Here is a 27,966-nt window from a genome sequence, read left to right on the forward strand (position 1 = left end):
GAAATTCATTATCACTCATTATTTATAACTTATGGAGACAGTCCAAGAAAGATCGTTGAAAGCCAGAACACGATCTTTGGGGAGAAAGTACAGCCTCCGCACCTTGGAGGCCTGCCGATGCCACCTCTGGCACTCTGCCAAGGACTCAAAGCTGACATGGTATGTTGGAGCCTGGGCTCCTGCTGAACTGAAGGCGAGAGTGTATTGTCGCCGTTTCAATTCTTCTACCTGAAACAAGAAGACAAAGGGATCATCAAGAGAAGCAGGTTCCATGATGAAGCAAGTTAGGCACCAAGTAGGGGAAACACAAGATATTCCACATAACGATAGATCATCACATTTACAAAGTTCCTTGAACCTACAGGTAATAATGATGTCATTATTCAATCATTCGGTTTTAATACAAACCCAGAATATAATTACTATTTGGGAGTGGTAAACAATCTCATTGTAAGAATACATGCAAAACCAGAAATTATTAAAGGTAGAGGAACCTTTGATATTCAGTTTCAGAATTCTCAAGGTGGGCTTGTAAACAAAAGAACCAAAATAAAATTGATATATTTAAGACACTTCCAATATAAAATACAAGTAAGTATGGTTTACCTAAAACAACCTAAAAGAATGAAGAGTAATTCTCATCTGTCAATCTCACCTTTCCCCCAACAAGGGGCAAAATGTGCATCTTTCCAGTCTGGCAGTCTTTCACCGAAGACACAATAAGGCAAGTTCCACAGAGAACAACTAAGCGCTCAGCCCACTTGTGAAGCTGGGTCTTTCCCTTGCGTACATTATAGATGCCAGATAAAAGAATCCGGTCTAGATGATCCATCTGGCATGGTTTTTCTGAAATAAAGAGTACATGACTATTTATTACATAATTATAGTCTTATCAAATGTGTATGTTAAATTAAATCAACATGTCCTCCCTACACATCAGGTTTAGTGCAAAATGCTGGGAATACAAAGATAACCAAGAAGAAACCAATCCCTATCCTCAAGGAACTTACATTCTATTGGGGAAAAACAGAGCATAAAAGGGACTTGAAAGATAAGAAAGGCAAAAGAATGATGATGAAGGTACCTGGGGCAGAGGAAGGGAACAGAGAACAAGGATCACAGGATAAAACCGTAGGAGGACCAACTAAGCTGTCCCATTACAAGTCGGTCAACAATCACATATTCAGTATCTGCTCCATGGCAGACATTGCATTTATGGAGTGCATAATATGCTGTGCATATAAAGGGAAAGGCAGCACTCTTTCTCAAGGAGCTAGCTCACAGTCCAGGAAGAGAACAACCTGCAAACAACCTTTATGAGCAAGGCTCAGAAGGGGAGGCCTCAGATGAAAGAGGCCCAGACAAGACTGCAGGCAGAGCACTCCAGGTAGGGAGGACAGTCTGGGCCGCTGGGTCATAGAGCAGATACAGAAAAAACTAAAAAGAGACCAAGAGCTTGAAAAGACAAAGCTAAATCAAAGGGGGTTACACAGGATCGGGATCCTACTGCAATAGGGAACCACAGAATGACTGGACAGCGGTTGGGGGGAGGGGGCGGCTAGGAAGAGCATGGAGTAGATGGGAGAAGAGCCTCAGGGAGACCAAAGGTCGAAATCTGCCCTTTCTGAGCAGAAAGCAGAAATGAGAGGACATGGACAATTTCCTGGGTATGGGACAACAGGAGTAAGGAAGGTGATGACTTCTAGGTTGGGAATCTGGGTCAATCTAGGAGTGCAGAGCACAAGACCTGAAGTTAGGGAATACTTGTCGAATAGCTGCATGACCCTGGGCAAATAAATCACTTCATTTCTGTCTGCCTCACTCTTCTCATCCAAAAAATGGAGATAATAGCAGCACCTACCTCACAAGGTTATTGTGAATACTAAACAAGATAATGCTCACAAAGCACTTAGCAAAGTGTAGCACTTAAAAAAAAAAAGCCCACTTCCTTCCTTAAAATAATGGTTTATAACAGGGCACAAAGATAACTTTATAAATATGTATACATATATTGTATTTAACATATATTTTAACATATTTAGCATGTACTGGTCTACCTGCCATCTAGGAGAAGGGGTGGGGGGAAGGAAGGTTTTGGAACAGAAGGTTTTGCAAGGGTCAATGCTGAAAAATTACCCATGCATATGTTTTGTAAATAAAAAGCCATATACATGGATTCTGTCAATACAAAGTTATTATTAAATAAAATAAAATTTAAATTTAAAAAAAATATAAAAAATAAAAATAAAAAGCCATATTAAAAAAATAACAGGGCACAAAGCATTCTTGGAAAGTTTATATTTTTCTGTAAGCACTCTTTAATCTGAATTTTAGCAGAAGTATGATTAAAATTGTATTGAGGAGTGTGCATTATTACAACATAGCATTTTCACTCTTTCTGTTGTTTGCTTGCATTTTGTTTTCTTTCTCTTTTTTCCCTTTTTGATCTGATTTTTCTTGTGCAGCAAGATAATTGCATAAATATGTATACATATATTGGATTAATTGCCATCTAGGGGAAGTGGTGGGGGAAAGGGAGGGGAAATTTGAAACACAAGGTTTTGAAAGGGTCAATATTGCAAAATTATCCATGCATATGTTTTGAAAAAAAAGCTTTAATTAAAAAATTTGTATTTAGGGATATAATTACATTAATAGAGCATATTTTGTCAGGAAGTAACTGGGAGCTCAGTGGATGCTGGGCCTGCAGTCAGGGAGAACTTGGTTCAAATTTGGTCTCAAACACTCCCTAAGCTGTATGGCGCTGGACAAGTCACTGAAACTTGTGACTGGAGAAGAAAATCATCAACCACTTCAGGATCTTTGTTAATAAAGCCCCATATGGAATTTTGAAGAGTTGTATTCAACTGTATAACAATAATAACAAGCATATTTTGAACTTTATTTCAAATGATGATCAAATAGAATTAACATATATCAAGTGTTTTGTAAAAATTAAACATTAAATGAAACTGTCTAGTTTTAAGCTGGCTTAAAGGTGAGGTGTTATTGCCTAAAAACGTTCCAGCTATTACTATTATTTTTTCACATTAAAATGAAAACAGCATTGCTTGAAAATGAAAATGTCTAATCCTGGTAAACAAAATCCAACTTACTGTTAAAATTAGTATCTCAATTTGTACTTCTAACAATTTTGCCTTGTTGAATTTACAGAAAAACTTTCAAAGTACTTAGAATACATGGAAAAAAAGACTTCTAATGATTTTTCAAGAAAAACTACATGTGCTTAATAAGTTAATGATGACTGAGATCAACACAAATACTGTAGTGATTGATATATCTTTGCACCAGGCAATTCTAAACTGCATGCGGTGGCTTCTGGCACTGCTCCTGGTGTCAGCTTCAGACTTGTGTGACCATCAGTGCTTATAACTGGGGAGGATACTTCAGAAAAATGGAGGCAAAGGAAATCCCCTGAGAAGACATGGCAAAATTCTACTTTGTAATACAGAATTTGAAATGAATCAAAAAGATTTTTTTCTACTTAAGAATATTTTAAATGTCTTTCCAAAAATATGTCACTAGTCTCCTTTCTGCTATTTGTTATTTACTAAAACAATGACCTTATTGAAGGCTAAATTATTAGCCTTTCACTGCAAAACTATTTTGTGGTATGTACTAGAACCAAAAGTTCTTTCTAAATTATATAGAGACTGTCCATTTACTCTCTTAAGTTTCTAATTTTAAAAATAAATTTAAGATCCTATTTAAGAGACTGGAAGAAAATATGTAAGAGCCTTCTTTTATTAAATAAGATACTCCACAACTCAACAGAAGTTTACTGTAAAATGTTTATCATTTTATATAACTGATATTTAATTGAAAGAGAATTTTGCAAAACCATGATTTTCCTGCAGTTATGATTTTGTTTCTGAATATAACTTATTACTTTAAAATTGTGTGATTACCTATTATAAAGATACACATTAAATTAATGGTAATTAATTTATAATTCCTTGGATTTCTTTTCCTAAATCCTTTAAACCTTACTATTTTATTTCAAAGAAAACTTCTAAATCAGCCACCTGTCAGAAATGGGCAGTTAATTTTGTTTTGGGTAACTTATTTTTTTCTTATTTTACATGCTGTTTCAGTAATACCTTTTGCAAGGACTGACCAGAAGCAAAGAATGTCTGAAGCCTTTATCTTTAAAAAAATATATATATTGATAGTGGTAAAAATTAGAATAAGATAATTCAGACCTCCATTTTAGAAGTACATTGGCCTTAATTAGAACAATTTGTACATTTAAAGAAAACAGAAAGAAGATACAGGCTTTTAAAAAAATATATGTAATTACTATACAAATTTAAGGGATTATGAAAAAAGTAATAGAGTGTCTCAAAAAAAATCAAAAATCATTTTTATTTTTAAATAGTTTTTAAGTTATTAAAGATTAAAACTGAACTAAAATTTTGGGAACAACTGGCATAGATGCCCAGGTCTTAACAACAGGTTTCAATAGTAAAGGAAGTTTTCAACCCCACCCTTTAACACCGATGGAGCTCAAAAACATTTAACCCAATCCCCTACATTTTATAAATGTACCCAGGTCTGAATAGATGTCCAGACTTGGGGCCAAAACAAAACAAAACAAAACAAAACAAAAAAAAAAAAAAAAAAAAAAAAAGGCAATACTGATGTGGGAAAGATTCCTTTCTAGATTCCCACCCTCTCCTAGTTAATAATGTAAAAGGCCCTTTAACTCACAAATCCTGGTCCCTTTGAATTCCAATAGAAGATCTGACCTGTTCCCAGCCTCATCCGGATATGAGCCAACTTTGGGGCTACACCCGAAAGCCCCTCAAGCTAAGTCTCCTATTATAAAAAGGCCATGCTGGGAACCCCTCTTTGCAGAGATTCCAACCATGGCTACCATGTGAGGACCCTCTGTCCACTGGACCCTCTGTCCAGTGCCCTCCTTATCTTTACCTTCGCCTTTAACTTTGCTTACCCAATAATTAACCTCTTTTTATCAATCTAGCTCTCTGGGCCAATAAATGCTTTTATTGGGAAGTCGCGCCACTACTAGACCCCCTTGCGCCGAATCTGTACCCCAAACCTGCCACTAGACCTTAACCCTAATTTCATTTAGGTACCCCAAAGCTAGACCTCAACAAATACAACCTAGATAGGTTGCATTATGTCCAAAGTATTCTATTTACTAAGATTTTTTTTTAAGTTCTTTTTTGGTTAACTCAAATTTCAAATTCACTCTACCACTTTATTTCCTGAGCTTCTAATTAAAAGTTAAATTTAAATTCTTAAATATTTAGAATATTGTGAGAGAAAAATTTCACACTTTTTTACCTATTTTTTTTAATATGGGATTATAATACAGCTTTACAGGCCAGCATGTAAGTTGTATTATGATTCCATCATGCAAACTGTTAACATTTCTAAATTTACCTATTATCACCTTCAAGATGTACAAGGTTCTAAAAGAACCTAGAATTAATATGGGTGTGCTGGCTGAGAGTTCCTGGTAGCTAAACTATTGTTTTTTTTCCCTACCCAAAACAAAGCAAACAAAAACCATTAAAAAAAAAAAATTAAAGAGTTTGATTCAAGGTTCCCAAGGACAAAAGAGAAAAGCAATACATATGCAATTTGAAGTAGCAAGCATCTCTTAAGCACTATCCACACAAGGAGCCTTGCTAGGCCAGCATAAGCAAGAAAATGAAAAGCAGAACTTACAATGGAAGAGCATTGTTTCTCATTACAGAGTGAGCTCCTTGAGGGCAGATGCTGTAGTTGGGATCTTTTCAATTAGCATTACTCAATCTGACAGCCCCACCTCAGAGTTCTGTGCTTTGCCTTGGGAGGACAACCAGGCCCAGTCTGGACCAATCCCCTGTCCAAAAGAAGGTGACCATCTTACGATCACTTAGCCACCCAATTTCCTCCTGTCCAAGTCAGGAGAGGCTCTTCCCTCTTGTGTGGAGACAGTCCTGGCTTCATCAGCATGTGTCCCTGATGGCACGTCATTTTGCTTATTTTAGCTCATGCATCACATCACTGGACATCTAGCTTTGCAAAAGGAGGGCCTGGAAGGAGGAAGCATCTCAGATCGTGAGAAAGAGCAGAGGTCCACTTCACTGGAGGGGGTCACAGACTAAGTGCCATTGACTAACTGTGGGTGGGATAATTTTAATCCCCACACTGCCTTTTGCTTCTCTCTAGCTGGCACATAGCAGGCAATTAATATTTATTGGTTGACTGCTAAGTAAATATAAAATCATGTGGGGAGGGAGATCACAACTAACAATGAGAGAAAATCAGAAAAGACTCCTAGAGAGGAGATGACCCTTGCAGGAAACCAAACACCTAACAAACGATGGTCAAGGAGAAGGGCAATCAAGATCCAGATGAGGAGAGGAGATGCCACATTCCAGGGGGATGGAATGAAAACTACACCAAAGGAAGCGTTGGAATGTAAATCTGAAGTCAGCTGGAGGCCGGATTGTGGAGGCTCTGGATGCCAAGGGCAAGAGCTTGTGGTCATCCCACGGGCCCTGGGCAACAACGGATGTAGTCACTTGGCCAAATGTGCCAAACAACAGGCTGTGACCTGCCACACTTACAGACCCACCTGGAGTCAGCCAGGGCTGGGAGCAGAACTGGACCAGAAGAGAGGAATTCAAGGGCAGCTCCCTCTCTCCAGCAGACGCAAGCAGCAAGCACCTCGAAAATGGGGTAGGAATGAGAGGAAAGCCACCACAGGTCAAAGTCACCAGAGCCCCACTTCAGGCTGTGGCAACCAGAAGGCAGCCACAATAGTCCTCCCCAAAAGCTTGGTATCCTTTGACAAATGATAGACCAGAGAGCAACTCTACAGCAGGAGAGCTGGGGTTAAATCCCTGCCTCGCCCTGGGCAAGTCATTTAACTTTACTGGTGCTCAGTTTCCCCATCAGTAAATGAGAAGATTGAACTTTTAATGGACTTAAGTCTCTTCCAGCTCTAACTCTGTAAATGACAATGGCATTATATTACCACAAAGTGTTTGTAATGGCATTTTTAAAAATTACAAACTAGAAAAATTAAACATGACCATCTTCACAATACAAAGATGAGATGAGGGAAGGTGCACCAAATCATGTGCACCTATCTGTCCTCTCTTCTCTTTTCTCTCAAAACTATCCCTCCCATCTCTCTCCCCAAATAAAAGTATGGTCCAGGAAAACAACTTTATCTCTTAATGGATCTGTATGGAAATACGTGTTTTATTCTGCATCTAAAGCTCATCACTTCTCCACAAAAAGGGAGGAAGTATATTTCATCATAAGTTTTCTAGCATTGTGATTGGTCACCTCAATGATTAGAATTTTTAAGTCTTTCAAAGATGATATTCTTTACAAAGTTTGAAGCCTTTTTATAATCTCTCTTCTGGATCTGCCCACTTCACTCTGCAACAGTTCACACAAGTCTTCCAAGATTTTTCTAAAATCTCTTTTATCACACACATATATAATATGGCATAATATTTCCATTACAGTAGTAAGCCAAAATTTCTTCCTCTATTTTGAATTTCCAATAGTATTTTATTTTTTCCAAATACATATAAAAATAGTTTGACATTCATTTTTGTAACACTTTTGTGTTACAAATTTTTCTTCCTCCTTCTTTTACCTCCCCTCCTCCCCAAGAAAACAATTAATTAAATCTATATAAGATTAAATATATGCAATTCTTTTAAATGTATTTCCATTATTTGTCATGTGCAAGAAAATTCAGGCCAAAAATAAAGGGGGAAAAAAAAGGTGAAAATACTATGCTCCAATCCATATTCAGTTTTCATATTCCTCTCTCTGGATGAGGACAATATTTTCCATCCCAAGTCTTTTAGAATTGCTTTGAATCACCATATTATTGAGAAAAATGAAGTGCATTACAGCTCATCATCACACAATCTTCTAGTTATTGTATACAAGTTCTCTTGGTTCTGCTCATTTTATTTAGCTTCAGTTCATGTAAGTCTTTCCAGGCTTTTCTGAAAGCAGCCTGCTCATCATTTCTTATAAAATAAAAATATTTCACTACATTCTTATGCCATAACTTATTTAGCCATTTCCCAATTGATGGGCATGAACTCAATTTCCAGTTTTTTGCCACTGCAAAAAAGGGCTGCTACAAACATTTTTGCACACATGGGTCCTTTTTCCTCTTTTATGATCTTTTGGGACACAGACTTCAATAGAGACATTGCTGGATCAAAGGCTATGCACAGTTTGATAGCTCTCCAGAATGACTGGATCATTTTACAGCTCCACCAATAACGCAGTATTAATGCCGCAATTTTCCCACATCCCATCTACCATTTATCCTTATCCTTTCCTGTCATTTTAGCCTATCTGAGAGATATGAAATAGAAGTATCTCAGAGTTGTATTAATTAGCATTTCTCTAATCAATAATGATTTGGAGCATTTTTAACATGACTAAAAATAGCTTTAATTTCTTCATCTGAAAATGGTTAGAGCATTTTTTCATATGACTAGAAATGACTTTAATTTCTTCATTGGAAAACTGTTTATATACATTACCATTTATCAATTGGGGAATGATTTGTATTCTTATAATATGAATCAGTTCTCTACAATTTTACAAATGAGACCTTTTTCAGAAACACTGGCTGTAAATTTTTTCCTTAGCTTTCTACTTTCCTTCTAATCTAAGCCAAAGTTTCTTTAACCAGTTCCCAAATGTTCCATTTTGTTTTCTTTTTCTTTTTTTTTTTTTTTAATTTTTTATTTAATAATTACATTATATTGACACTCATTTCTGTTCCGATTTTTTTTTCCCTCCCTCCCTCCACCCCCTCCCCTAGATGGCAAGCAGTCCTTTATATGTTGGATATGTTGCAGTATATCCTAGATACAATATATGTTTGCAGAACCGAACAGTTCTCTTGTTGCGTAGGGAGAATTGGATTCAGAAGGTATAAATAATCCGGGAAGAAAAACAAAAATGCAGATAGTTCACATTCGTTTCCCAGTGTTCTTTCTTTGGGTGTAGCTGCTTTTGTCCGTCATTTATCAATTGAAACTCAGGTCTCTTTGTCAAAGAAATCCACTTCCATCAAAATATGTCCTCATACAATATCGTTGTCGAAGTGTATAATGATCTCCTGGTTCTGCTCATCTCACTCAGCATCAGTTCATGTAAGTCTCGCCAGTCCTCTCTGTATTCATCCTGCTGGTCATTTCTTACAGAACAATAATATTCCATAACATTCATATACCACAATTTACCCAGCCATTCTCCAATTGATGGGCATCCATTCATTTTCCAGTTTCTAGCCACTACAAACAGGGCTGCTACAAACATTTTGGCACATACAGGTCCCTTTCCCTTCTTTAGTATTTCTTTGGGATATAAGCCCAATAGAAACACTGCTGGATCAAAGGATATGCACATTTTGATATCCATTTTGTTTTCAATACTTTGTTCTAACAAGTGTGCCAAAATGTGTCCTATATATCACTATATAATTCCAATTTTTTTTTCAAAATGAATGGAATATTTCACAGCTCCACCAACAATATATCAGTAAATAGTGTTACATTCTGTGGTAGAAAAGAAATAGATGCCTGTTGATTAAATGATGTGTACATTAGAGGTGTCAAAAACAATGAGGAAATATTTAATGAAATAAATAATACAATACAATGTAGAAAATGTTAATATGTGGTTTTCTAGGTTTCTAGGCTAATACACAGCTGGCAGGGATGCTTACTTTAGTGTCAAGTTTGACATGAATGGAACAGAATACTACTGTGCTATATGAAAGGATAAAAATGGGGAGATTTATATGAACTCATGAAGATTAAACAGAACCAGGAAAACTTATATGCACACTGATGACATATGTAATGGCATATTATAATATGTAATATGTAACGACATAATGGAAAGAACAAATAACCAAAACGCAAAATCACGCTTAAGCAATGCCCCTAAGAAGAGATACAAAACACCTCTTCAGCTTCTTTGCAGAAATAGAGATGACTATAGCTGTGGATTATTGAAAATATTAGATTTTTTTTTTTTTATGCTGGTTAGGTTTGACATTTTTTTCCTTTCTTTTTAAAATCTGTCATAAGCAACAGTTCTCTGGGAGTAGTATCCTTTGGAAAATATAAGTAAACAAAAATAAATCAATGCAGTTTTAAAAACTATCCTGCAAGGATGATTTCAGAAAGGTCTGGAGAGATTTACACGAATTGATGCTAAGTGAAGTGAACAGAACCAAGAGAAGGTTGTACACAGCAACAACAAGATTATGTGGTGATCAACTATGATGGACTTGATGTTTTTCAACAATGAAGTGATTCAGGTCAACTCCAACAGACTTGTGATGGAGAGAGCCATCTGCACCCAGAGAAAGGATGTGGGGACTGAATGTAGATCACCACATAGTATTTTCACTTTTTTTGTTATTGTTTGCTTGTTTTTTCTTTCTCATTTTTTTCCTTTTGATCTTATTTTTCTTGTTTAGCATGATATATGTGGAAATATGTTTATATAACCTATACTGAGTTACTTGCTATCTAGGGGAGAGGAGAGGTGAAAGGAAGGAAAGGAAAAAAATTTGGAACACAAATTTTTGCAAGGGCGGATGTTGAAAACTATCTTTACACTTATTTTGAAAATAAAAGCTAATATTAAAAAAATATTTTTTAAGTTATCCTACAAGAGACTCCTCCCAATACAAACTATTGCTACTACTCCCCTACCATGTCTTCATCCTGAAAGCACTGTGTGATGAATCAGACAGTCAGAAGAGATCAATTAACATGTAAAAATTAAGTGAAAACTACCCAGGCTCCATTTCCTTATCTATAAAATGGGAATAATAATGTCTTTACTACTTTTCCTCACAGAGTTGTCATGAGAATCAAAAGAAATAAATGCGTATAACCCATAGTCCAATCTCCCTAAGATTACATGTACTTGAACTCTGATCCCAAAACTGACCCTAAAAGGTCATTTTCTTCGATTTGTTGCCCTTAGCTGAAATTAATACCAGAAAAATCTCCAGATATATATCCAGCCTAGGTTTCTACAGATGCAAGTAAAAGGAGTCTCTGGCTCCTATACAAGTATTCAAAAAATAAATGCACATAGAATTTAAGCAGCCTTTATTACACACATAGACACAGATACATACACACACACACACACACACGCATAGACACGCACATAATATAAAAACCTCAGGAGCTCATGTAAATAAAAAAAGTGCCCACAGGAAAGTAATGAATTAGAAGGTACCAGGATAGTAACATACCAGAATTCTAAAGAATACAAGGCACTGAATGGTTAAAGTGATTTGTCCATGGCAGGTCTAGTGGCCAAATTGGAGTCCCAGTCTTCCTAGCCATTTCCAAATGATGCTGCTGATATTCTGGCCATCTTGCTCCTCCTCCTCACACTTGTACTTGGACTCTGCCTGGACTATTGTATAGGCAACCTTCTTCCCACCATACCTGCATTGTTCTGAATAACTAACTATAAATGTGGTAGAGATGGGATGGTTATCCTATGCTTCGCTCTTCACTCCATCTCTGTGATGTGGTTTTAAACTTTAGACTTAATAGGTCCACAGAGGTGAACCTTTTTCTCAGGAAGAATGCTACTTAAGAAATTTCTTCTCAGAAAATATGGTCCCCAAATTCGGGATCTTGGGATTACTCTTGAGGGTATTCCCTAGGCTAGTGTTACCCAAGAAATATCTTCTCTGGCCTGAAGACTAGATTATGAGATCATGCTGCCAAGGAAATTAAAACTCCCTCTTCTCTATATAAAAGGTTATAGTTCTGAAGAAAAACAGAGAAAGAACTCATCATTTGATAGGAGTTAACTTCCTAATCAACTTTCCTTGCATATACAAGCCCTCCTAGCTTTATTAACTTTAGTTACATCAAGCATCTGAGGAAAGCTGAAATTGGTTTTCTAACAGAACTATATCTCTGGAAGTGTTATCTCTTTTCTTTATCATAAGAAAGCTGATACTAAGAGGGAGTATGGGAAAAGGGAGTTTCTAGGAGTTACAGTCTAGGGAATCCATTAAAAAAATTGGCCAGACTTAGAAAAACAAGTGGATCCACCAAAGCAGTGAGAGGTTCATGTCTAAGGAAAATCATTCTGCCAGCTTCTAAGTTGGATTTTTGAAAGGAGAGACTGAGAACAGGGGCATTAATTACTGACAATTGCAATAGTTCAGCTAAAAAGTGAGAAGGGCCTGAACTAAGGGTGGCAGCCATGCAAATGGAGAAAAGAGGGCTGATTCAAAAGATGATATCGAGGTCAAAAATGATAAGATCTGTCAACTGATCAAGTAATGAATGAAAAGGGACACAGAGTGGGTAACATTATCAGAAAGCATCCCTATAGTAAAGATTGAGTCTACAAAAAAGCAACTCCACAATGAAGAACAGAAGCATGTTAACATTGAAGAAGCAAAGCCCAAGTGAAAGAGCACTTTGTTTTTTAAACCCAGATTTGAATTCACATGCTACTCTGTGATCTTTATGCATACATTTCATCTCCCCTGGCCTCAGCTTCATATAAATACTGCACTGAAAACTTATACCAGGAATTTTTTGTGAGAAAGTGATAGACAAACGTAATCCTAAGCAAAGAAATCAAGTTGCCCCATATCAGCAATCTCTTTTTCAAAGTCTACCAATTCTAAATCTTTTTCAAGCTAATCCCAGCTAAAATGTTGGCAAAATAAGATTACTACCTAGGGTATATGCATTTTCGGATGGTACCCGTAAGAATAAAAGCCTTTAAAACCTCGGGAATGAAGGGGAAGGAATTTGGTCTCAAGTGACTAAAGACAGTCCATTCCTTCAGTAAAGTTACCAATTCCAACTGTGGATTAGGTAGACAATTTCTGTCCTACTGGAAGCAGAACAAAACTTTGACCCCGTTTAGGGGAGACAGAAAGATAGAGGAATAAGAACAACAGACTAATAAGTTTTTTCTCTATAACAAATTCATAGTGGTGGGTGCTCATGTGCACATGTTCATACACATACACATACACACACACACACACACACACACACACACACACACACACGACTATTCCCCAAAACTCATCCTTTTAGAACTTCATCCCTTCCAACAACAAATTAATTCAACAGAGATTTATTAAGCACCTACTGAGACTAAGGCATTATGTTAAGCCCTAAAAATTAACAAATGAAACTATGCCTGCCTTCAACAAGCTTATAATCATTCCCTGCTGTTTTTGGAGAGGGGGTGTCCTTGTTCCCTCAGACCTCAGAGAGCTATTTTCTAACCAACCACTACACTTGTACAAAATTCTGCATTACAGTTACCAACTTTGGCATCTTACTCTTTTACTAGATGATAAACTCCAGTTCCTCTTTTATACTATCTGAATCATTTTTATGCATAGATTCTGCTAAAAAATCCTTAGTTACTTCTTATTACCTTTCAAAAAAACCTCAAATCTTCACAATTTGGTATAACCTTATCTTTCCAGTTTTATTTCCCATTAATCTCCTCTAGTCAAAGTGGATCAGTCTCAATTCCTAGAATACACAACGGTTTTCAGCCTCTGGGAGTCATTATTCTGTGGGATTGAATATTCTTCCTCCACACACCAATAAACAGTGGAATAATATGAACAAGCACTTTCTTCTCCACCCCCCCCTTTTTTTTTGCCAAGGCAATTGGGATTAAATGACTTGCCCAGGGTCACACAGCTAGGAAGTAGTCAGTGTCTGAGGCTGGATGTGAACCCAGAACCTCCTGACTTCAGGGCTGGTGTTCTATCTACTGTGCCATCTAGCTGCCCCTTGAACAAGCACTTTCAAAGGAAGACATCTAAGCTATCAACAACCGTATTTTTAAAAATCCAAAAATAAGATAAAATTAATTATTACAAAAATGTAAATTAAAACAACCCTGAGGTTTCACCCCACAGACATCAGATATGTACCAATGTCATTATCAACAATCTATTCCACCCTAAAAGAAAAATACTAAAAAGAATAGTTTCCATTTTGTTCTGGAGGCAACAGAAGCCACTGGAATTGACTGAATAGGAAAGTCACATATCAGATCTATATTTAAGGAAAATCTTTTTGGCTGCACTGAGTAGAACAGTCTGGAGTAGAAAAGACTTCAAGGAAAAAACCAATTAGCAAGCTATTTCAGTAATTTAGGTAAGAGGTGATCAAAACCCACACTAAAGTGGTAGCTGTGTGAGCAAAGAGAAGTGGACAAATATGAGAGTTACTATAAAAGAAGAAAAGGCAACTGATTAGATCCAGGAGATGAGAGGGAGAAATTGAGGATGATGCTTATTGTTTTTAAGATGTCTTTAGATAGCAGCTAATTTTAGATAAAGATGGCAACTAGATAGAATACTAGATAGAGTGTTGGGCCTGGAATTAAAAATACCTGAGTTCCATTATTTGACAAAAACTGCTGGGAAAATTAAAAATTAGTATAGCAAAGACATCTCATACCTTGTACTAAGATAAGATCAAAATGGATACATAATTTACACCATAAGCAAATTAACAAAGGATGGGATAGTTTATCTGTCAGATTTATGGATAAGGGAAGAATTTAGGAACACAGAAAGATACAGAAACTATTACATATTGTAAAACAGATCATTTCAATTACATAATTAAAAAGTTTTTGGCACAAACAAAATAAATGCAACCAAAATTGTAAGGAAAACAGAAAACAGAGAAAAAAATTTTGCAACAAGGTATCTCTGATAAAGGCATTATTTCCCAAATACAATTGAGTCAAATTTATAAAACTACAGGTCATTCCCCAATTGATAGTCAAAGGATATGAACAATGTTCACAGAAATTAAAGCTATCTATATAACAATATGAAAAAATGCTCTAAATCATGCTTGATCAGAGAAATACAAATTAAAACAACTCTGATGTACCACCTCTCACCTATCAGAGTGGCTAATATGACAAAAAAGGAAAATTTTGGATGTTGGAGGGGATGTAGGAAAACTAGATCGCTAATGCAATATTAGTAGAATTGTGAACTGATTCAACTACTCTAGAGAGCAATTTGGAAATTGCCCAAACAGCTATAAAACTGAACATACGCTTTGATCCAGCAATACCATCAATAAGTCTAAATTCCAAAAACAATAACAAAGAAGGGAAGTGATCTTATTTGTACAAAAATATTTATAACACCTCTTTCTGTGGTGACTAAGAATTGACTAAGAAATCAAAGGGAAAACCATCAGATGGGGAATGCCTAAAGAAGCTGTGATATATGATTATAATGTAATGTATTGTATTATAAGAACTAACAAGTAGGATGATTTCTGAAAAATCTGAAAAGATTTACATTAACTGACACATTGTGAAGTGAAAAGAACCAGGAGAACAGTGTACACAATAATAGCAATATCGTTTGAAGATCTGATTGCTTACTCTCGTAGAGGGGAAAAGGGATAGCGTGAAGGATGTTTGGAATTTAGAAATTTAAACTTTAAATTAAAATGTTTTTAAAAAATGGGAAAGAAAAAAAAGAATACTTTAGCTCAAATCCAGTCTTGGATACTTACTTACTAGCCGTGTGACCTTGGGTGAATCACTTAAGCTTTGCCTGCCTCAGTTTCCTCAATTGTAAAATGGGGGAAATAATAGCACCTCCCTCACAGTTTTGTTGTGAGAATCCAGAGACAGCATTTACAAAGGATTTACTTAGCATAGTACCTGGATCACAGCAGGCATTAAGGCATCTAGTTTTGAAATGTCTAAGAAGCAAATGGTAAGGAGGGACTGACTCTCCAAGCAGAGACCGATTATCTCTATAATCTGATAGTTGCCTGCATACAGATGAGGCAGACAACAGCTGGGATGGAAGGCTAGACAGGTGGCAGCTACAGAGGTCACCCAGTGGAAGGAAACAGAAAGAAGACAAAAGCCTAGGAGGTGGCCCAGAACAGCACCTAGGCAACCCCCCTAGTTTGAGGATACAATTTGTATAATGACCCAGCAAAGAAAGCTGAGAAAGTGGTCAGAAATTCAAGAATGAAGATGTCTAAGCTATCATCTTTTATGATTCCCAAGATGATCTTGATTTCCCTTTCAAGTATAATAATTTGGATTCAGATTGATAGAAAAGTGATGGACGTGGATAGAAATCTGCACATGTTCATGCATAGCAAAAGTGATCAAGAGAGTATACATTTTTCTTTGTTAAGAGAAAGAAAAGGTATTGGGAAATGAATATGGCATTTAAAAGAAAAAGAACAGTTTGGGTAATAAAAAATAGAATGCTTAGTATTTGATAAAACAGGTTTTCTTTCTAAGATCTAGACTGGTTGGAGATCATTAAAGACAGCTACTAAGATTCCTAAGTCCAATAGGTACCTTACCTCCATAAAAGCGAATCATGCAGCTGAGGTCAGGATTTGTTGCCTCCTCCTGAATACGAACAGGATCCTCAAAACCCAGGCTGCCTAAATATTCATATACCATCTGAAGGGGTCGTTCAGCAGGGTCCAATCTCCTGATGATAAAAGCCATAAATAAATAAATAAATAAGTTTGGTGAAATGTTGGTTTCTTAGTTCTCAACAAACCAAAGAACATTATCCAACACATTTTTAATTTTCACTTTTAAATGACAACTTTCCTAGAAAAGTAGGATATAAATCATCTGAAAAGTTAAGAGAATTATGAAATATAAAATACAAAATTTAGACATTTTACCTTTGATAATATTTATTAGTATATGTACCCATCTTACTGTTATCAGACCCTAAGACATAGTGAAGTTGTGGGTAGATAGCTGTCCTCAGGGCTAAAGACCTAGAATTCCATTCCCAACTCCAACAAACAATACTGGGGACACTGGCTAAGTCACTTCATCTCTCCGGCAACTCCCTAGACATTATGTTGCAAAATGGATGATAATCTGAATTGGTAGAAGAATTTCCTCACCAAGAACATATCATTTTTTAAAAATATTTTATTTAATAATAACTTTATATTGACAGAATCCATGCCAGGGTAATTTTTTTTTTACAACATTATCCCTTGCACTCGCTTCTGTTCCGATTTTTCCCCTCCCTCCTTCCCTACCCTCCCCTAGATGGCAAGCAGTCCTATATATATTAGATATGTTGCAGTATATCCTATATACAATAAATGTTTGCAGAACCAAACAGAAGAACATATCATATTAATGAAACCACAATTATAATTTTTTAAAAACTCCCCAAGTCTTATCACTGTGTCTTGCACGTAGTAGGTTCTTAATAAATGTTTCTTAATTGAATGGTAGAAGGAGTAAAGATGTTCAGCTTTTTAAAGAGAAGCCTAAAAGGAAACAATGCGAGCTAGTTTCAGATATCAGAATGGGCTGTCACTATGATGAAATAAACAGATTGTGAAGTTCCAGAAAGTAGAACTAAAACTAACAAGAAGAAGTAACAGAATTACAAACTTGGAGTCAATATAACTAACTGTATAACCAGAACTATTCAAAAAACTTTCAAAAATACGAATTATAAGCTATTAACTATCACCTGAAAAATTTCTCCCAATTTCTAATATATGAAATGCAAATAAAAATACTTGAGATTCTACTTCACACCTAGCAACCTGGAAAACATGACAAAATACGGGCATTGTCAAAGCTGAAGGGATTATGATGACAGGTAACTAAACCACTTCTGAGGCAGCTCTTTGAAGAAGCTATTTAAAACTATTCTAAAAAAATCTAATGTCCACACCTTCTGACCCAATGATCCTATTGCTAGAAATATTCCCAAAGTCACTCACAAAAAGAAAGAATTGATATATGCCAAAATAGCAGCACTTTTTATGAGTAACATGTTAGAAACCCACAAATTGAGGAATGACCAAATAGTCTGTGAGACAAGAGTGTAACAGAACATTAGTGTGCTCTATAAGAAACAATGGTGATCAATAAATACAAATAATATTTATACAAAGAAATATGGGAAGACATATGAAGTGATACAAAATGAAACAAGCAGAAACATTATAAGTGGGACAATCACCACTATTCCCACAATAATAGAAATTGAATGATCAAGTTTGGTCCTAGAAAGATGGGAGAAACTACCCCTGTGCTTCCCTGCACAGAAAGGTAGAAAGGGAAGATGATGGGCTTAGAATGCCACATAAAATATAAAAGTTAGCTAATAATGTATTGGTTAATTTTGCTGAAATTAATCAATGTTAATTGTTAATATATTTTTCCTTTTTTAAATGAAAGATGCTGCTCTAGAGGTTTTGGGAATAGGGAGAGGAAGGACAGAAAGGAATATTGGGAAATGTAGGTTGTTTAAAAAAACAAAAAAATCAATAAGAAATATAAAAACTATTCAACCATATGCAATGTTATTACAGGAAGTTTTCAAACAGACTCCTCTTATGATAACATAACGGGGATATTTTTGAAGGAAATTCTTTAAAACAAAAGACTCCCTAAGATTCCTTCAAATTGATAATTCTATGATTCTAAAAATCTCAGCTACGTTTCACAATGACCACTCCCCAAACCAAGCCATGATGACAGAAGCAGAACCCTCATCAATGAAACTCCTCTAAACCAACCAAGAAAATATACCAGACCCAAATCCTGATGGAGAAAGTCACGATGATTCATTTTTCTAGTCCAGGTCAATATAAAGTGGCCAGAGCACTCCAACTTGCCCGGGGAAAAGCTGCGCATCAGGGCCAAGTGGAGACTCCAGATCCAGATGCGGGTATCAGCAGACCAGGCGCCTGTGCTGTCCACTGCCCAGTTCCAGGTCATAGATTTGGGGTGGAGAAAAAAAAAAAATCAGCACATAGCCCTGAGTCTGGAGAATAATCCCAGTGCCAAGTGGAACCTACAGTTCTGTCACTCTGAACCACTGGAGCTTCACAACAAACTGAAAGTAACCAAGTCTGGTTGCATTCTAGAACTGCTCAAGTCAGGAATTTTTGATACAGCTTAGACCCAGAACAGCAATCACACTCTACCTGGATTGGGCCACTCTGGAAGAACTGAAAGCTTGCCGGCCTCTAATTGGTCTGCAATAACATGGAATAACATGGTTCACAAGAACCTCAAGAAAGCAACAACAGGATCAACCCAGACCTTTTAAAAAATGTGACAGAGCCCAGCCGTAACTGAACTTGGAAAATAAGCTGAAAGAATGAGTAAACAAAAGAATTCCACCATTAAGAACTATTATTAGCTGCCATTATAATGTGGCAGAAAAGCCCAAGACATAAATTCAGAAGACCAGAATCAGTCTAAAATCTACTAATTAGAGAAATGCAAGTTAAAACACTTGACAGAAATGGAAAATGACAAAGGTGGCGGGAAAGTAGAAAAACAGGTACACTAATAAACTATTAGTGGAGTTTTAACTGGCCCATTCTGGGGAACAATTTGGAACCACACTGAAAGGGCTATGAAACTATCCATACATACTTTTGACCCAGCAAAATCACTATTAGGTCTGGATCCCAAAGAGATTCCCAAAAAGGGAAAAGGACCCATAGGTATTTACAGTAGCTCTTTTTGTGGTGACAAAGAATTGCAAATTGAGGAGATGCCTATAAATTGTGGCATCTATGATGGAACACTATTGTTCTGTAAGAGATGATTAGTAACAAACACCTAGCTAGTGCAGTGGGATAGTGCAGTGGGATAGAACACCTGCCCTGAAGTCAGGAAGATATGATTTCTAATCCAGCCTCAGACAACTTAACACACTCATGAGCAGTATGTCCTTGAGCAAATCACTTAATCCCAATTGCCTCCTTGCCCCCACAAAAAGAAAGGAAAAAGAATAGGACTGTGTTTGAAAAACCTGAGCAAATTCACAGGAATTCATGAAAATAAATTATGCAGAACCAGAACATTGTGCACAGTAAAAGTAGAATTGTAGTGATGATCAACTACAGCAACAGCAATATTATAAGGAAGATCAGCTGTGGAAGTCTTAGCTACTCACAGCAACACAATGATCCAAGAAATTCCTGTGATAGAAAATGATATTCATCTCCAGAGAGAGAACTGATGAATTCTTGAGTTCAGATTGAAGCATACTTTTTCACTTTATCTTTTTTTTTATTTTTATTATGTTAGCTTGTTTTTTGAAACATGGTTAATATGAAATGCTCTGCATGATGTCACATGTAACTGATATCATAACTGATATCACTTCTCAATGGGTAAGGGATGGGAGGGAGGAAGGAAAAGAGTTTAGAATTCAAAATTTTTTTTAAAACAATGGAAAGATGATCTAAAAATATATTACAAAACAGTGGTCACCAAAACCATTTGGTATTGGCTAAGAAATAGACTAGTTGATCAATGGAATAGGTTAGGTTCATAGGACAAAATAGTCAATAACTATAGCAGATATATAGAGAGTTTGATAAACCCAAAGACCCCAACTTTATTTGACATTATTTGACAAAACTGCTGGGAAAATTGGAAATTAGTATGGCAGAAACCAGGCATGGACCCACACTTAACACCATACGCCAAGGTAAGATCAAAATGGGTTCATGATCTAGGCATAAAGAATGAGATTATAAATAAATTAGAAGAACATAGGATAGTTTACCTCTCAGACCTGTGGAGGAGGAAGGAATTTGTGACCAAAGAAGAACTAGAGCTCATTACTGATCACAAAATAGCTAATTTTGATTATATCAAGTTAAAAAGCTTTTGTACAAACAAAACTAATGCAGACAAGATTAGAAGGGAAGCGATAAACTGGGAAAACATCTTTATAGTTAAAGGTTCTGATAAAGGCCTCATTTCTAAACTATACAGAGAATTGACTCAAATTTATAAGAAATCAAGCCATTCTTCAATTGATAAATGGTCAAAGGTTATGAATAATTTTCAGATGATTAAATTGAAACTATTTCTACCCATATGAAAAGGTGTTCCAAATCATTATTGATCAGAGAAATGAAAATTAAGACACTCTCCGAGATAACACACCTGTCAGATTGGCTAAGATGACAGGAAAAGATAGTGACAAATGTTGGAGGGGATGTGGGAAAACTGGGACACTGATGCATTGTTGGTGGAATTGTGAACAGATCCATCCATTCTGGAAAGCAATTTGGAACTCTGCTCAAAAAGTTGTCAAACTGTGCATAACCTTTGACCCAGCAGTGTTTCTACTGGGTTTAAATCCCAAAGAGATCTTAAAGAAAGGGACCCACATGTGCAAAACTGTTTGCGGCAATCCTTTATGTTATGGCCAGAAACTGGAAATTGAATGGATGCCCACCAATTGGAAAATGGCTGAATAATTGTGGAAATGAATGTTATGGAATATTATTGTTCTGTAAGAAATGATTAGCAGGTTGAATACAGAGAGGCCTGGAGAGACTTGCATGAACTGATGCTAAGTGAAATGAGCAGAACCAGGAGATCATTATACACTTCAACAATAATACTATATGAGGATCAATTCTGATGGAAGTGGCTCTCTTCAACAATGAGAGGATCCAAATCAGTTCCAATTGATCAATAATGAACAGAACCAGCTACACCCAGTGGAAAAATACCTGGGAAATGAGTGTGGACCACAACATAGCATTTACACTCTTTCTGTTATTGTTTGCTTGGATTTTTGTTTTTCTTCCCAGGTTATTTTTACCTTCTTTCTAAATCTGATTTTTCTTGTATACCAAGACAACTGTATAAATATGTATACATATACTGTATTTAACATGTACTTTAACATATTTAACATGCATGGGACTACTTGCCATCTAAGGTAAGGGGTAGAGGGAAGGAGGGGAAAAGTTGGAACAAAAGTTTTTGCAAGGGTCAATGTTGAAAAATTACCCATGCATATGTTTTGTCAATAAAAAGGTATTAAAAAAAAAAAAGGAATATCCACTTTTCCAAGGACATATAAGCACTGCTTGGGTTCCATAAGGGGTATTTGGAATTCAAGAATGTCAATGACCTCTTTTATTGATTATTTATTAGCATGATTAATGAAATGATTATCCAGAAACTATCTCTCAAAAACCTTGTTACAAAGTTTAAATTATTTAAATTTTCAATATGAGCATTTACATCTCAGAAATCCAAAATTCTACAAATTAAGGCCTGATTTATTGTTTTGTTCATTGTCTAATCTTAAGAAGGTAATGAAGAAAATGTTTATAATGAAGATTAAATTTTAAAGTATATAAAAAAACAATGGAAAGAGAAAAATACAATATAAGGAAAGGAAATTTAGGGAAAATTATTTCTACATCATCAGGCTGTGCAAGTAGAAACACACACACACACACACACACACACACACACACACACACACACACACACACACGGGGGAGGGGGGGGGGGCACAGTTGGTATAACCTCACTCATCTGAACTAGTCCAAGGAAGGAAGAATGCATACAGAGGCTTGGGTATACAAATATATTTCATTTAACAGGAAAGTAAGAAAGGGGAAGAGGGAGGAGGAGGCGGAAGAGTTAGTAGTTAGGTAGATTAAGGGAAGGCTTAATCCTAAGTAAAAAGAATTCTAACCAGTAATTTACAAAAATATTTATAGCTCTTTTTGAGGTCGCAAAGAATGGGAACATGATGGGATGCCCAAAAATTGAGGAATGGATGAACAAGTTATGGTATATGAATGTAATACAATATTACTGTAGCTTAAGAAATAATGAAGGGGATGGTTTCAGAAAAAGCTAGCAAGATATGTGTGATCTATTGCAGAATGAAGTGAACAATATCAGAGAAACATGAGGTAACATGCTTACCAAAAGAGAGGTAAAAGACTCACAGGGCAGAATGAGAAAAAAATTTTCTTTGGACATGGCCAGTGTGAAAATTTATTCTGACTAATTGTATGTACTTGTAACAGGTTTTGTTTTTCCTTTTGCTCTCAATTGGGAGGTTGGTGGCTACACTGGGGTGAGAGTGAGAAGGCAGAAATCATTTTGGCAGAGCAATGGAAGGAAAGGGGAAAGACTCAAAGGAGAGAGATTAAAACAAAGCCCATAAATAAAAATTTAAAACAACTTCCATCCTTGAGCACTAATATTTTAGAAAACAGAGATAGAATGACACATGAAATTATATTTCTTTAAGATCATCTTATGAAGGAGCAAAACTTAATTAAACTTTCACAGTAAATCTGGTTAGAACTGTTCTTTTCCTCTGGACCAACATGAAATACAATCACCCTTCCCCTTACCCCGCACCTCCATCTCCCAGGTTTCAATACCTTTTCTATTTCAGGACTTAATCCACTGCCTCCTGATCAGAATCCCACATTTTTCACTTCACACCCTCACATGTAACAACATAAACTAACTATCAGACACATGTCTTTCACCTGCCTCCCTCAAGACCTCTCTCCAACCACTGACATGCTGCCTGAACTAATTCCTCAATGGTGATTTCACTTATTCTGTGATTCTGAACTTCTGGTTGCCAATGTATAACTCTGGATTCCTACTTATTTATCCTCACCCCACTTCTAATGTTCCATTCCAAACCTGCCCACCCCTCTTCCACTATGGCCTCTGAAACAATTGCTCCATAGGTAAACTTCCTTTCATCTTAAATCTTATCTTTTCTCACTCCTTCTATCTTTTGGTCCCTAGACCTAATTCTCTCTTGGTAACATCACAACTCTCTTGCCATCCTTTCCAAAAGCAACCACACTTTCTTTGATATTCCCTGATTTATTCTGTGATTCCTGACACTTGCAGTTTCTACTACTATCACCCTGTATCCTTTCCTCCCTCTCTTGAGATTAATGTTATCAAAATATAATATCTAATACGTATCCTTCTGACTACATATAAAATCCTTTAAAATCTGGCACATTCCTATCTTTCAAGTCTTCTCACACTTTATTCCCCTGCCTTCACTTTATGATTCAATTATGCCAGCCTATTTGCTGTTCTTCCATAACACTACATCTCCTTATTCCATGCTTTTGGCATTGGCACCGCCTATCATACATACATAGAAAGAGCCTTTCCCTCACTTAACTTTTTAGTTTCCCTAGCTTCCCTCAAGATAGTCTCCTACAATAAAATATGAGTTCCATAGGAAAACCTCTTTCTTTGTACCCCCAGGGGTTTACCACAGTACCTGACACACTATACATAGATACTTTAATAAAATGCTTACACATTTAAAGGTAAGCAGACCTCTGCTCCCTAGATTACAGAAAAGCTATCCCCATTGGGAGACCTTTGCTTTGCATATTTATATAGCAACTCAGAATTTTCCTTTTGGAAAATTCACAAGATCCTCAACATCTGCCATTAGGCACAAACTAGTAAAATATGCAGCATTTCAAGAGCTGAGGGGGAAAAAAAGCACAGCAAAGGGCTAATTCCATTTTACTCATTAAACTTATCTCCTTAAGTGTTATGGGGGGAGGAGGGGAGAAGGAAAAAGCTATAATCTGCTTACAATTCAATTTTGTGTTTCAAAGTTCCAAAGACTTAAACAGGCTGACAATTAGCTATTTATTAAATATCTCATAAGTCAAAATGATGGACTATAAAAACAAGTGTGTGGGGCAGGATTGAGGGAATGTGATAGGATACCAGAAATGTTGGTACAGAGTTTAAATGTGCATATGAAACTACAATTCCAAAGAGACGGTAAGATTTTCTTTTAAACATTCTGGATTTTCCCTAAATGCTGAAAAGAATTGCAACAATCCTCATAAAAGCTTAATACGGGAACATACGCTCATTCTTCCACAAAATAGCCAACTAATGCTGTAATGTTTATCTTAACACTCACAGCTTCTTGCCAAGAGCAATGCTGTTCTAGTACTGCAGATATCCTGTGCTTGTATTTACAATTAAGACACATCAAAGATAGATAAGAGTTAAATTTTACTCAAAACATTTCGCAAATGTGAATTCTAATCAGCAATATGAAACAAGCTCAGACCATCAAAATAAAATCACAGAAAATGATTTATTTCCTTAAATTAATGGCTCAATTGGAATAAGGCATTCTCTTCATTAGCTTCAAATAAAACCCTTAATGCTCTTAAGAATAAGGGTAAAAAATATTAAAAATCATTAATTTGTCTTATCTTTTGAAAGGATTTTATATTGGCAAGTGCTCTTTTATAGACCTATCTTACTGCCACCCACAAATCCCACAAAAGAAAAAGGTTACTTCCATTCTGATTTTACAAAACAGAGTAACAAAAGATATTTAATGATTTGCAGCAAAAAACAAATAAGTCTAGAAAATCAATGACAAGGAAGGAATTAGAATCTGGACTCCCAAATCCTGAGAGCAATTTCAATTACAAGATCCACAACTAAGATATACTTTGCTTATCTTAAAACTGCTGCCTAAATTCCTGGGCTCTTTCTTTCTCTTCTCCAATAGCTGGTTTCCGTCAGCTCCAAGGGATTCAGCTCTCATTTCTATGCAGATGATGCCCAGATAAACACAACCACTTCAACTCTCTCCTAAGCTCCAATTCCTTCCTCCACTGCATCTCACACAATTCTAATTTGAACTCGAAGTCCTGTAGGTTTCTAAAACAGAAAACTTGTTAGTTTTCCCCTTAATTCTCTTTAGTCTTCAGAGTGCTACTTGCATGGGTTGTCCCAGGCACCCAAGCTTGCAAACCTCAGTGTTATCCTGCACTCCTCATTTTCGCACCAAATATTCAATTCATTGACAAATTTTATCATTACTGCAAATACCTCTCAAGTATGTCCCTTAATCTCTTGTCACACAACCACCACCCCAGTTCAAGTCCTTGCACACCTCCCTTCTGGACTATTTCAAGAGACTTCCATAAGTGGCCTTCTGCTCTAGTTTTCTTCCCATTCCAAATCATCTTCCACCCAGTTACTGAAGTAATTTTCTTAAAGCACAGTTATGGCCATGTCACCCTCCTATTCCAAAAACTCTATGGTTCCCTGTTAAAAAATCTAGTTTGGAATTTAAAACCTTTTACAACCTGGCTACTTTCTATTTTTCCAAACAGCTAATGCTTTAGTCCAGGGGCTGGCAAACTACAACCTACAGACCAAGACTGGGAAAGCTAAGAAAGTTTTGGGTTTTTTCCAAAAAAACTTTTTCAAACTATAAAACTGATCCTTAGTTCTTGGACCTTGCAAAAACAGGACAGGACTTCTACTAGCCTTTCTTCCAGGCACCACAACCACCATCTAGCCACACTAGCCCACTTGTTCCTCATAAACAATACTGTAATCTCCCAAATGTGTCTTTGTATTGCTGTCCTCCACCCATGAAATCTCTTTTCCTCACTGCTGATTCTTAACTTCCCAGGTTCCCAATTCTCTAGGCAGGAGGCTTTTCCTGGTTCCCTCCCACTCACTTGAGGGCCAAAGATTATCTTTTATTTGCAATGTCTATATCTGGGATGAGCTTCCAAAAAGGAATTGTGTTTTGTTTTCTGTTGTTTTGCCTTTCTTTGTATGCCCAGAGCTTGGAACTTAACAGGTTTTTAATAAATGCCTATTGTCTGATTTAAGCTATTCTATCCAATCTTACAGATGTTTGTCATTTTTTTTAATCATCTTAATCTCTTGTCACACAACCACCACCCCAGTTCAAGTCCTTGCACACCTCCCTTCTGGACTATTTCAAGAGACTTCCATAAGTGGCCTTCTGCTCTAGTTTTCTTCCCATTCCAAATCATCTTCCACCCAGTTACTGAAGTAATTTTCTTAAAGCACAGTTATGGCCATGTCACCCTCCTATTCCAAAAACTCTATGGTTCCCTGTTAAAAAATCTAGTTTGGAATTTAAAACCTTTTACAACCTGGCTACTTTCTATTTTTCCAAACAGCTAATGCTTTAGTCCAGGGGCTGGCAAACTACAACCTACAGACCAAGACTGGGAAAGCTAAGAAAGTTTTGGGTTTTTTCCAAAAAAACTTTTTCAAACTATAAAACTGATCCTTAGTTCTTGGACCTTGCAAAAACAGGACAGGACTTCTACTAGCCTTTCTTCCAGGCACCACAACCACCATCTAGCCACACTAGCCCACTTGTTCCTCATAAACAATACTGTAATCTCCCAAATGTGTCTTTGTATTGCTGTCCTCCACCCATGAAATCTCTTTTCCTCACTGCTGATTCTTAACTTCCCAGGTTCCCAATTCTCTAGGCAGGAGGCTTTTCCTGGTTCCCTCCCACTCACTTGAGGGCCAAAGATTATCTTTTATTTGCAATGTCTATATCTGGGATGAGCTTCCAAAAAGGAATTGTGTTTTGTTTTCTGTTGTTTTGCCTTTCTTTGTATGCCCAGAGCTTGGAACTTAACAGGTTTTTAATAAATGCCTATTGTCTGATTTAAGCTATTCTATCCAATCTTACAGATGTTTGTCATTTTTTTTAATCATCTAAATCTGGTGTACAAAATCAAATGTGTCCAAGAGGACAATCTATTCTTCCTAATCAAAAGAAAGTAATTTTTATTAGTCAGTTATTTATCACTTTTGCAGTTCAAAATAAATATTGGATTCTCCCTGTGCAGCGGGAGAACTGTTCAGTTCTGCAAATATGTATTGTATCTAGGATATACTGCAATATATTTAACATATATAGGACTGCTTGCCATCTTGGGGGGGGGGGAGGAGGGAGGGAGGGGAAAAAACGAAACATAAGTGATTGCAAGGGATAATGCTGTGTAAAAATTATCCTGGCATGGATTCTGTCAATACAAAGTTATTATTAAATAAAATAAAATTAAAAATAAATAAATAAATAAATATTGGAAGTCAGAGTGGTATAATGTATACTGCCCAGGAATGAGTCAGATTTTGGTAATTCTAATCCCATAATCAGTCCTCACTAGTAACATAAATATGTCACTTTATTTCTCTAGGCCTCCATTTTCTCAACTGTAAAATAAGAAAGCT

General features: G+C 36.4%; 1 protein-coding gene across 1 annotated transcript in view; it reads right to left on the bottom strand.

Moving 5' to 3' along the window:
• The window catches only part of PHLPP2 (PH domain and leucine rich repeat protein phosphatase 2), a 92,449-nt gene that overhangs the window by 41,644 nt on the left and 22,839 nt on the right, over positions 1-27,966 (bottom strand). Inside the window, exons 3-5 of the mRNA XM_051974680.1 lie at positions 16,434-16,567; positions 656-846; positions 103-228 (exon numbers count right to left, since the gene is read on the bottom strand). Coding sequence (XP_051830640.1) covers positions 103-228; positions 656-846; positions 16,434-16,567 — 451 coding nt within the window. The remainder of the gene's footprint in view (positions 1-102; positions 229-655; positions 847-16,433; positions 16,568-27,966) is intronic.

Source organism: Antechinus flavipes, chromosome 2 (genome assembly GCF_016432865.1).
Source record: "Antechinus flavipes isolate AdamAnt ecotype Samford, QLD, Australia chromosome 2, AdamAnt_v2, whole genome shotgun sequence".
In the NCBI taxonomy this organism is placed as follows: Eukaryota; Metazoa; Chordata; class Mammalia; order Dasyuromorphia; family Dasyuridae; genus Antechinus; species Antechinus flavipes.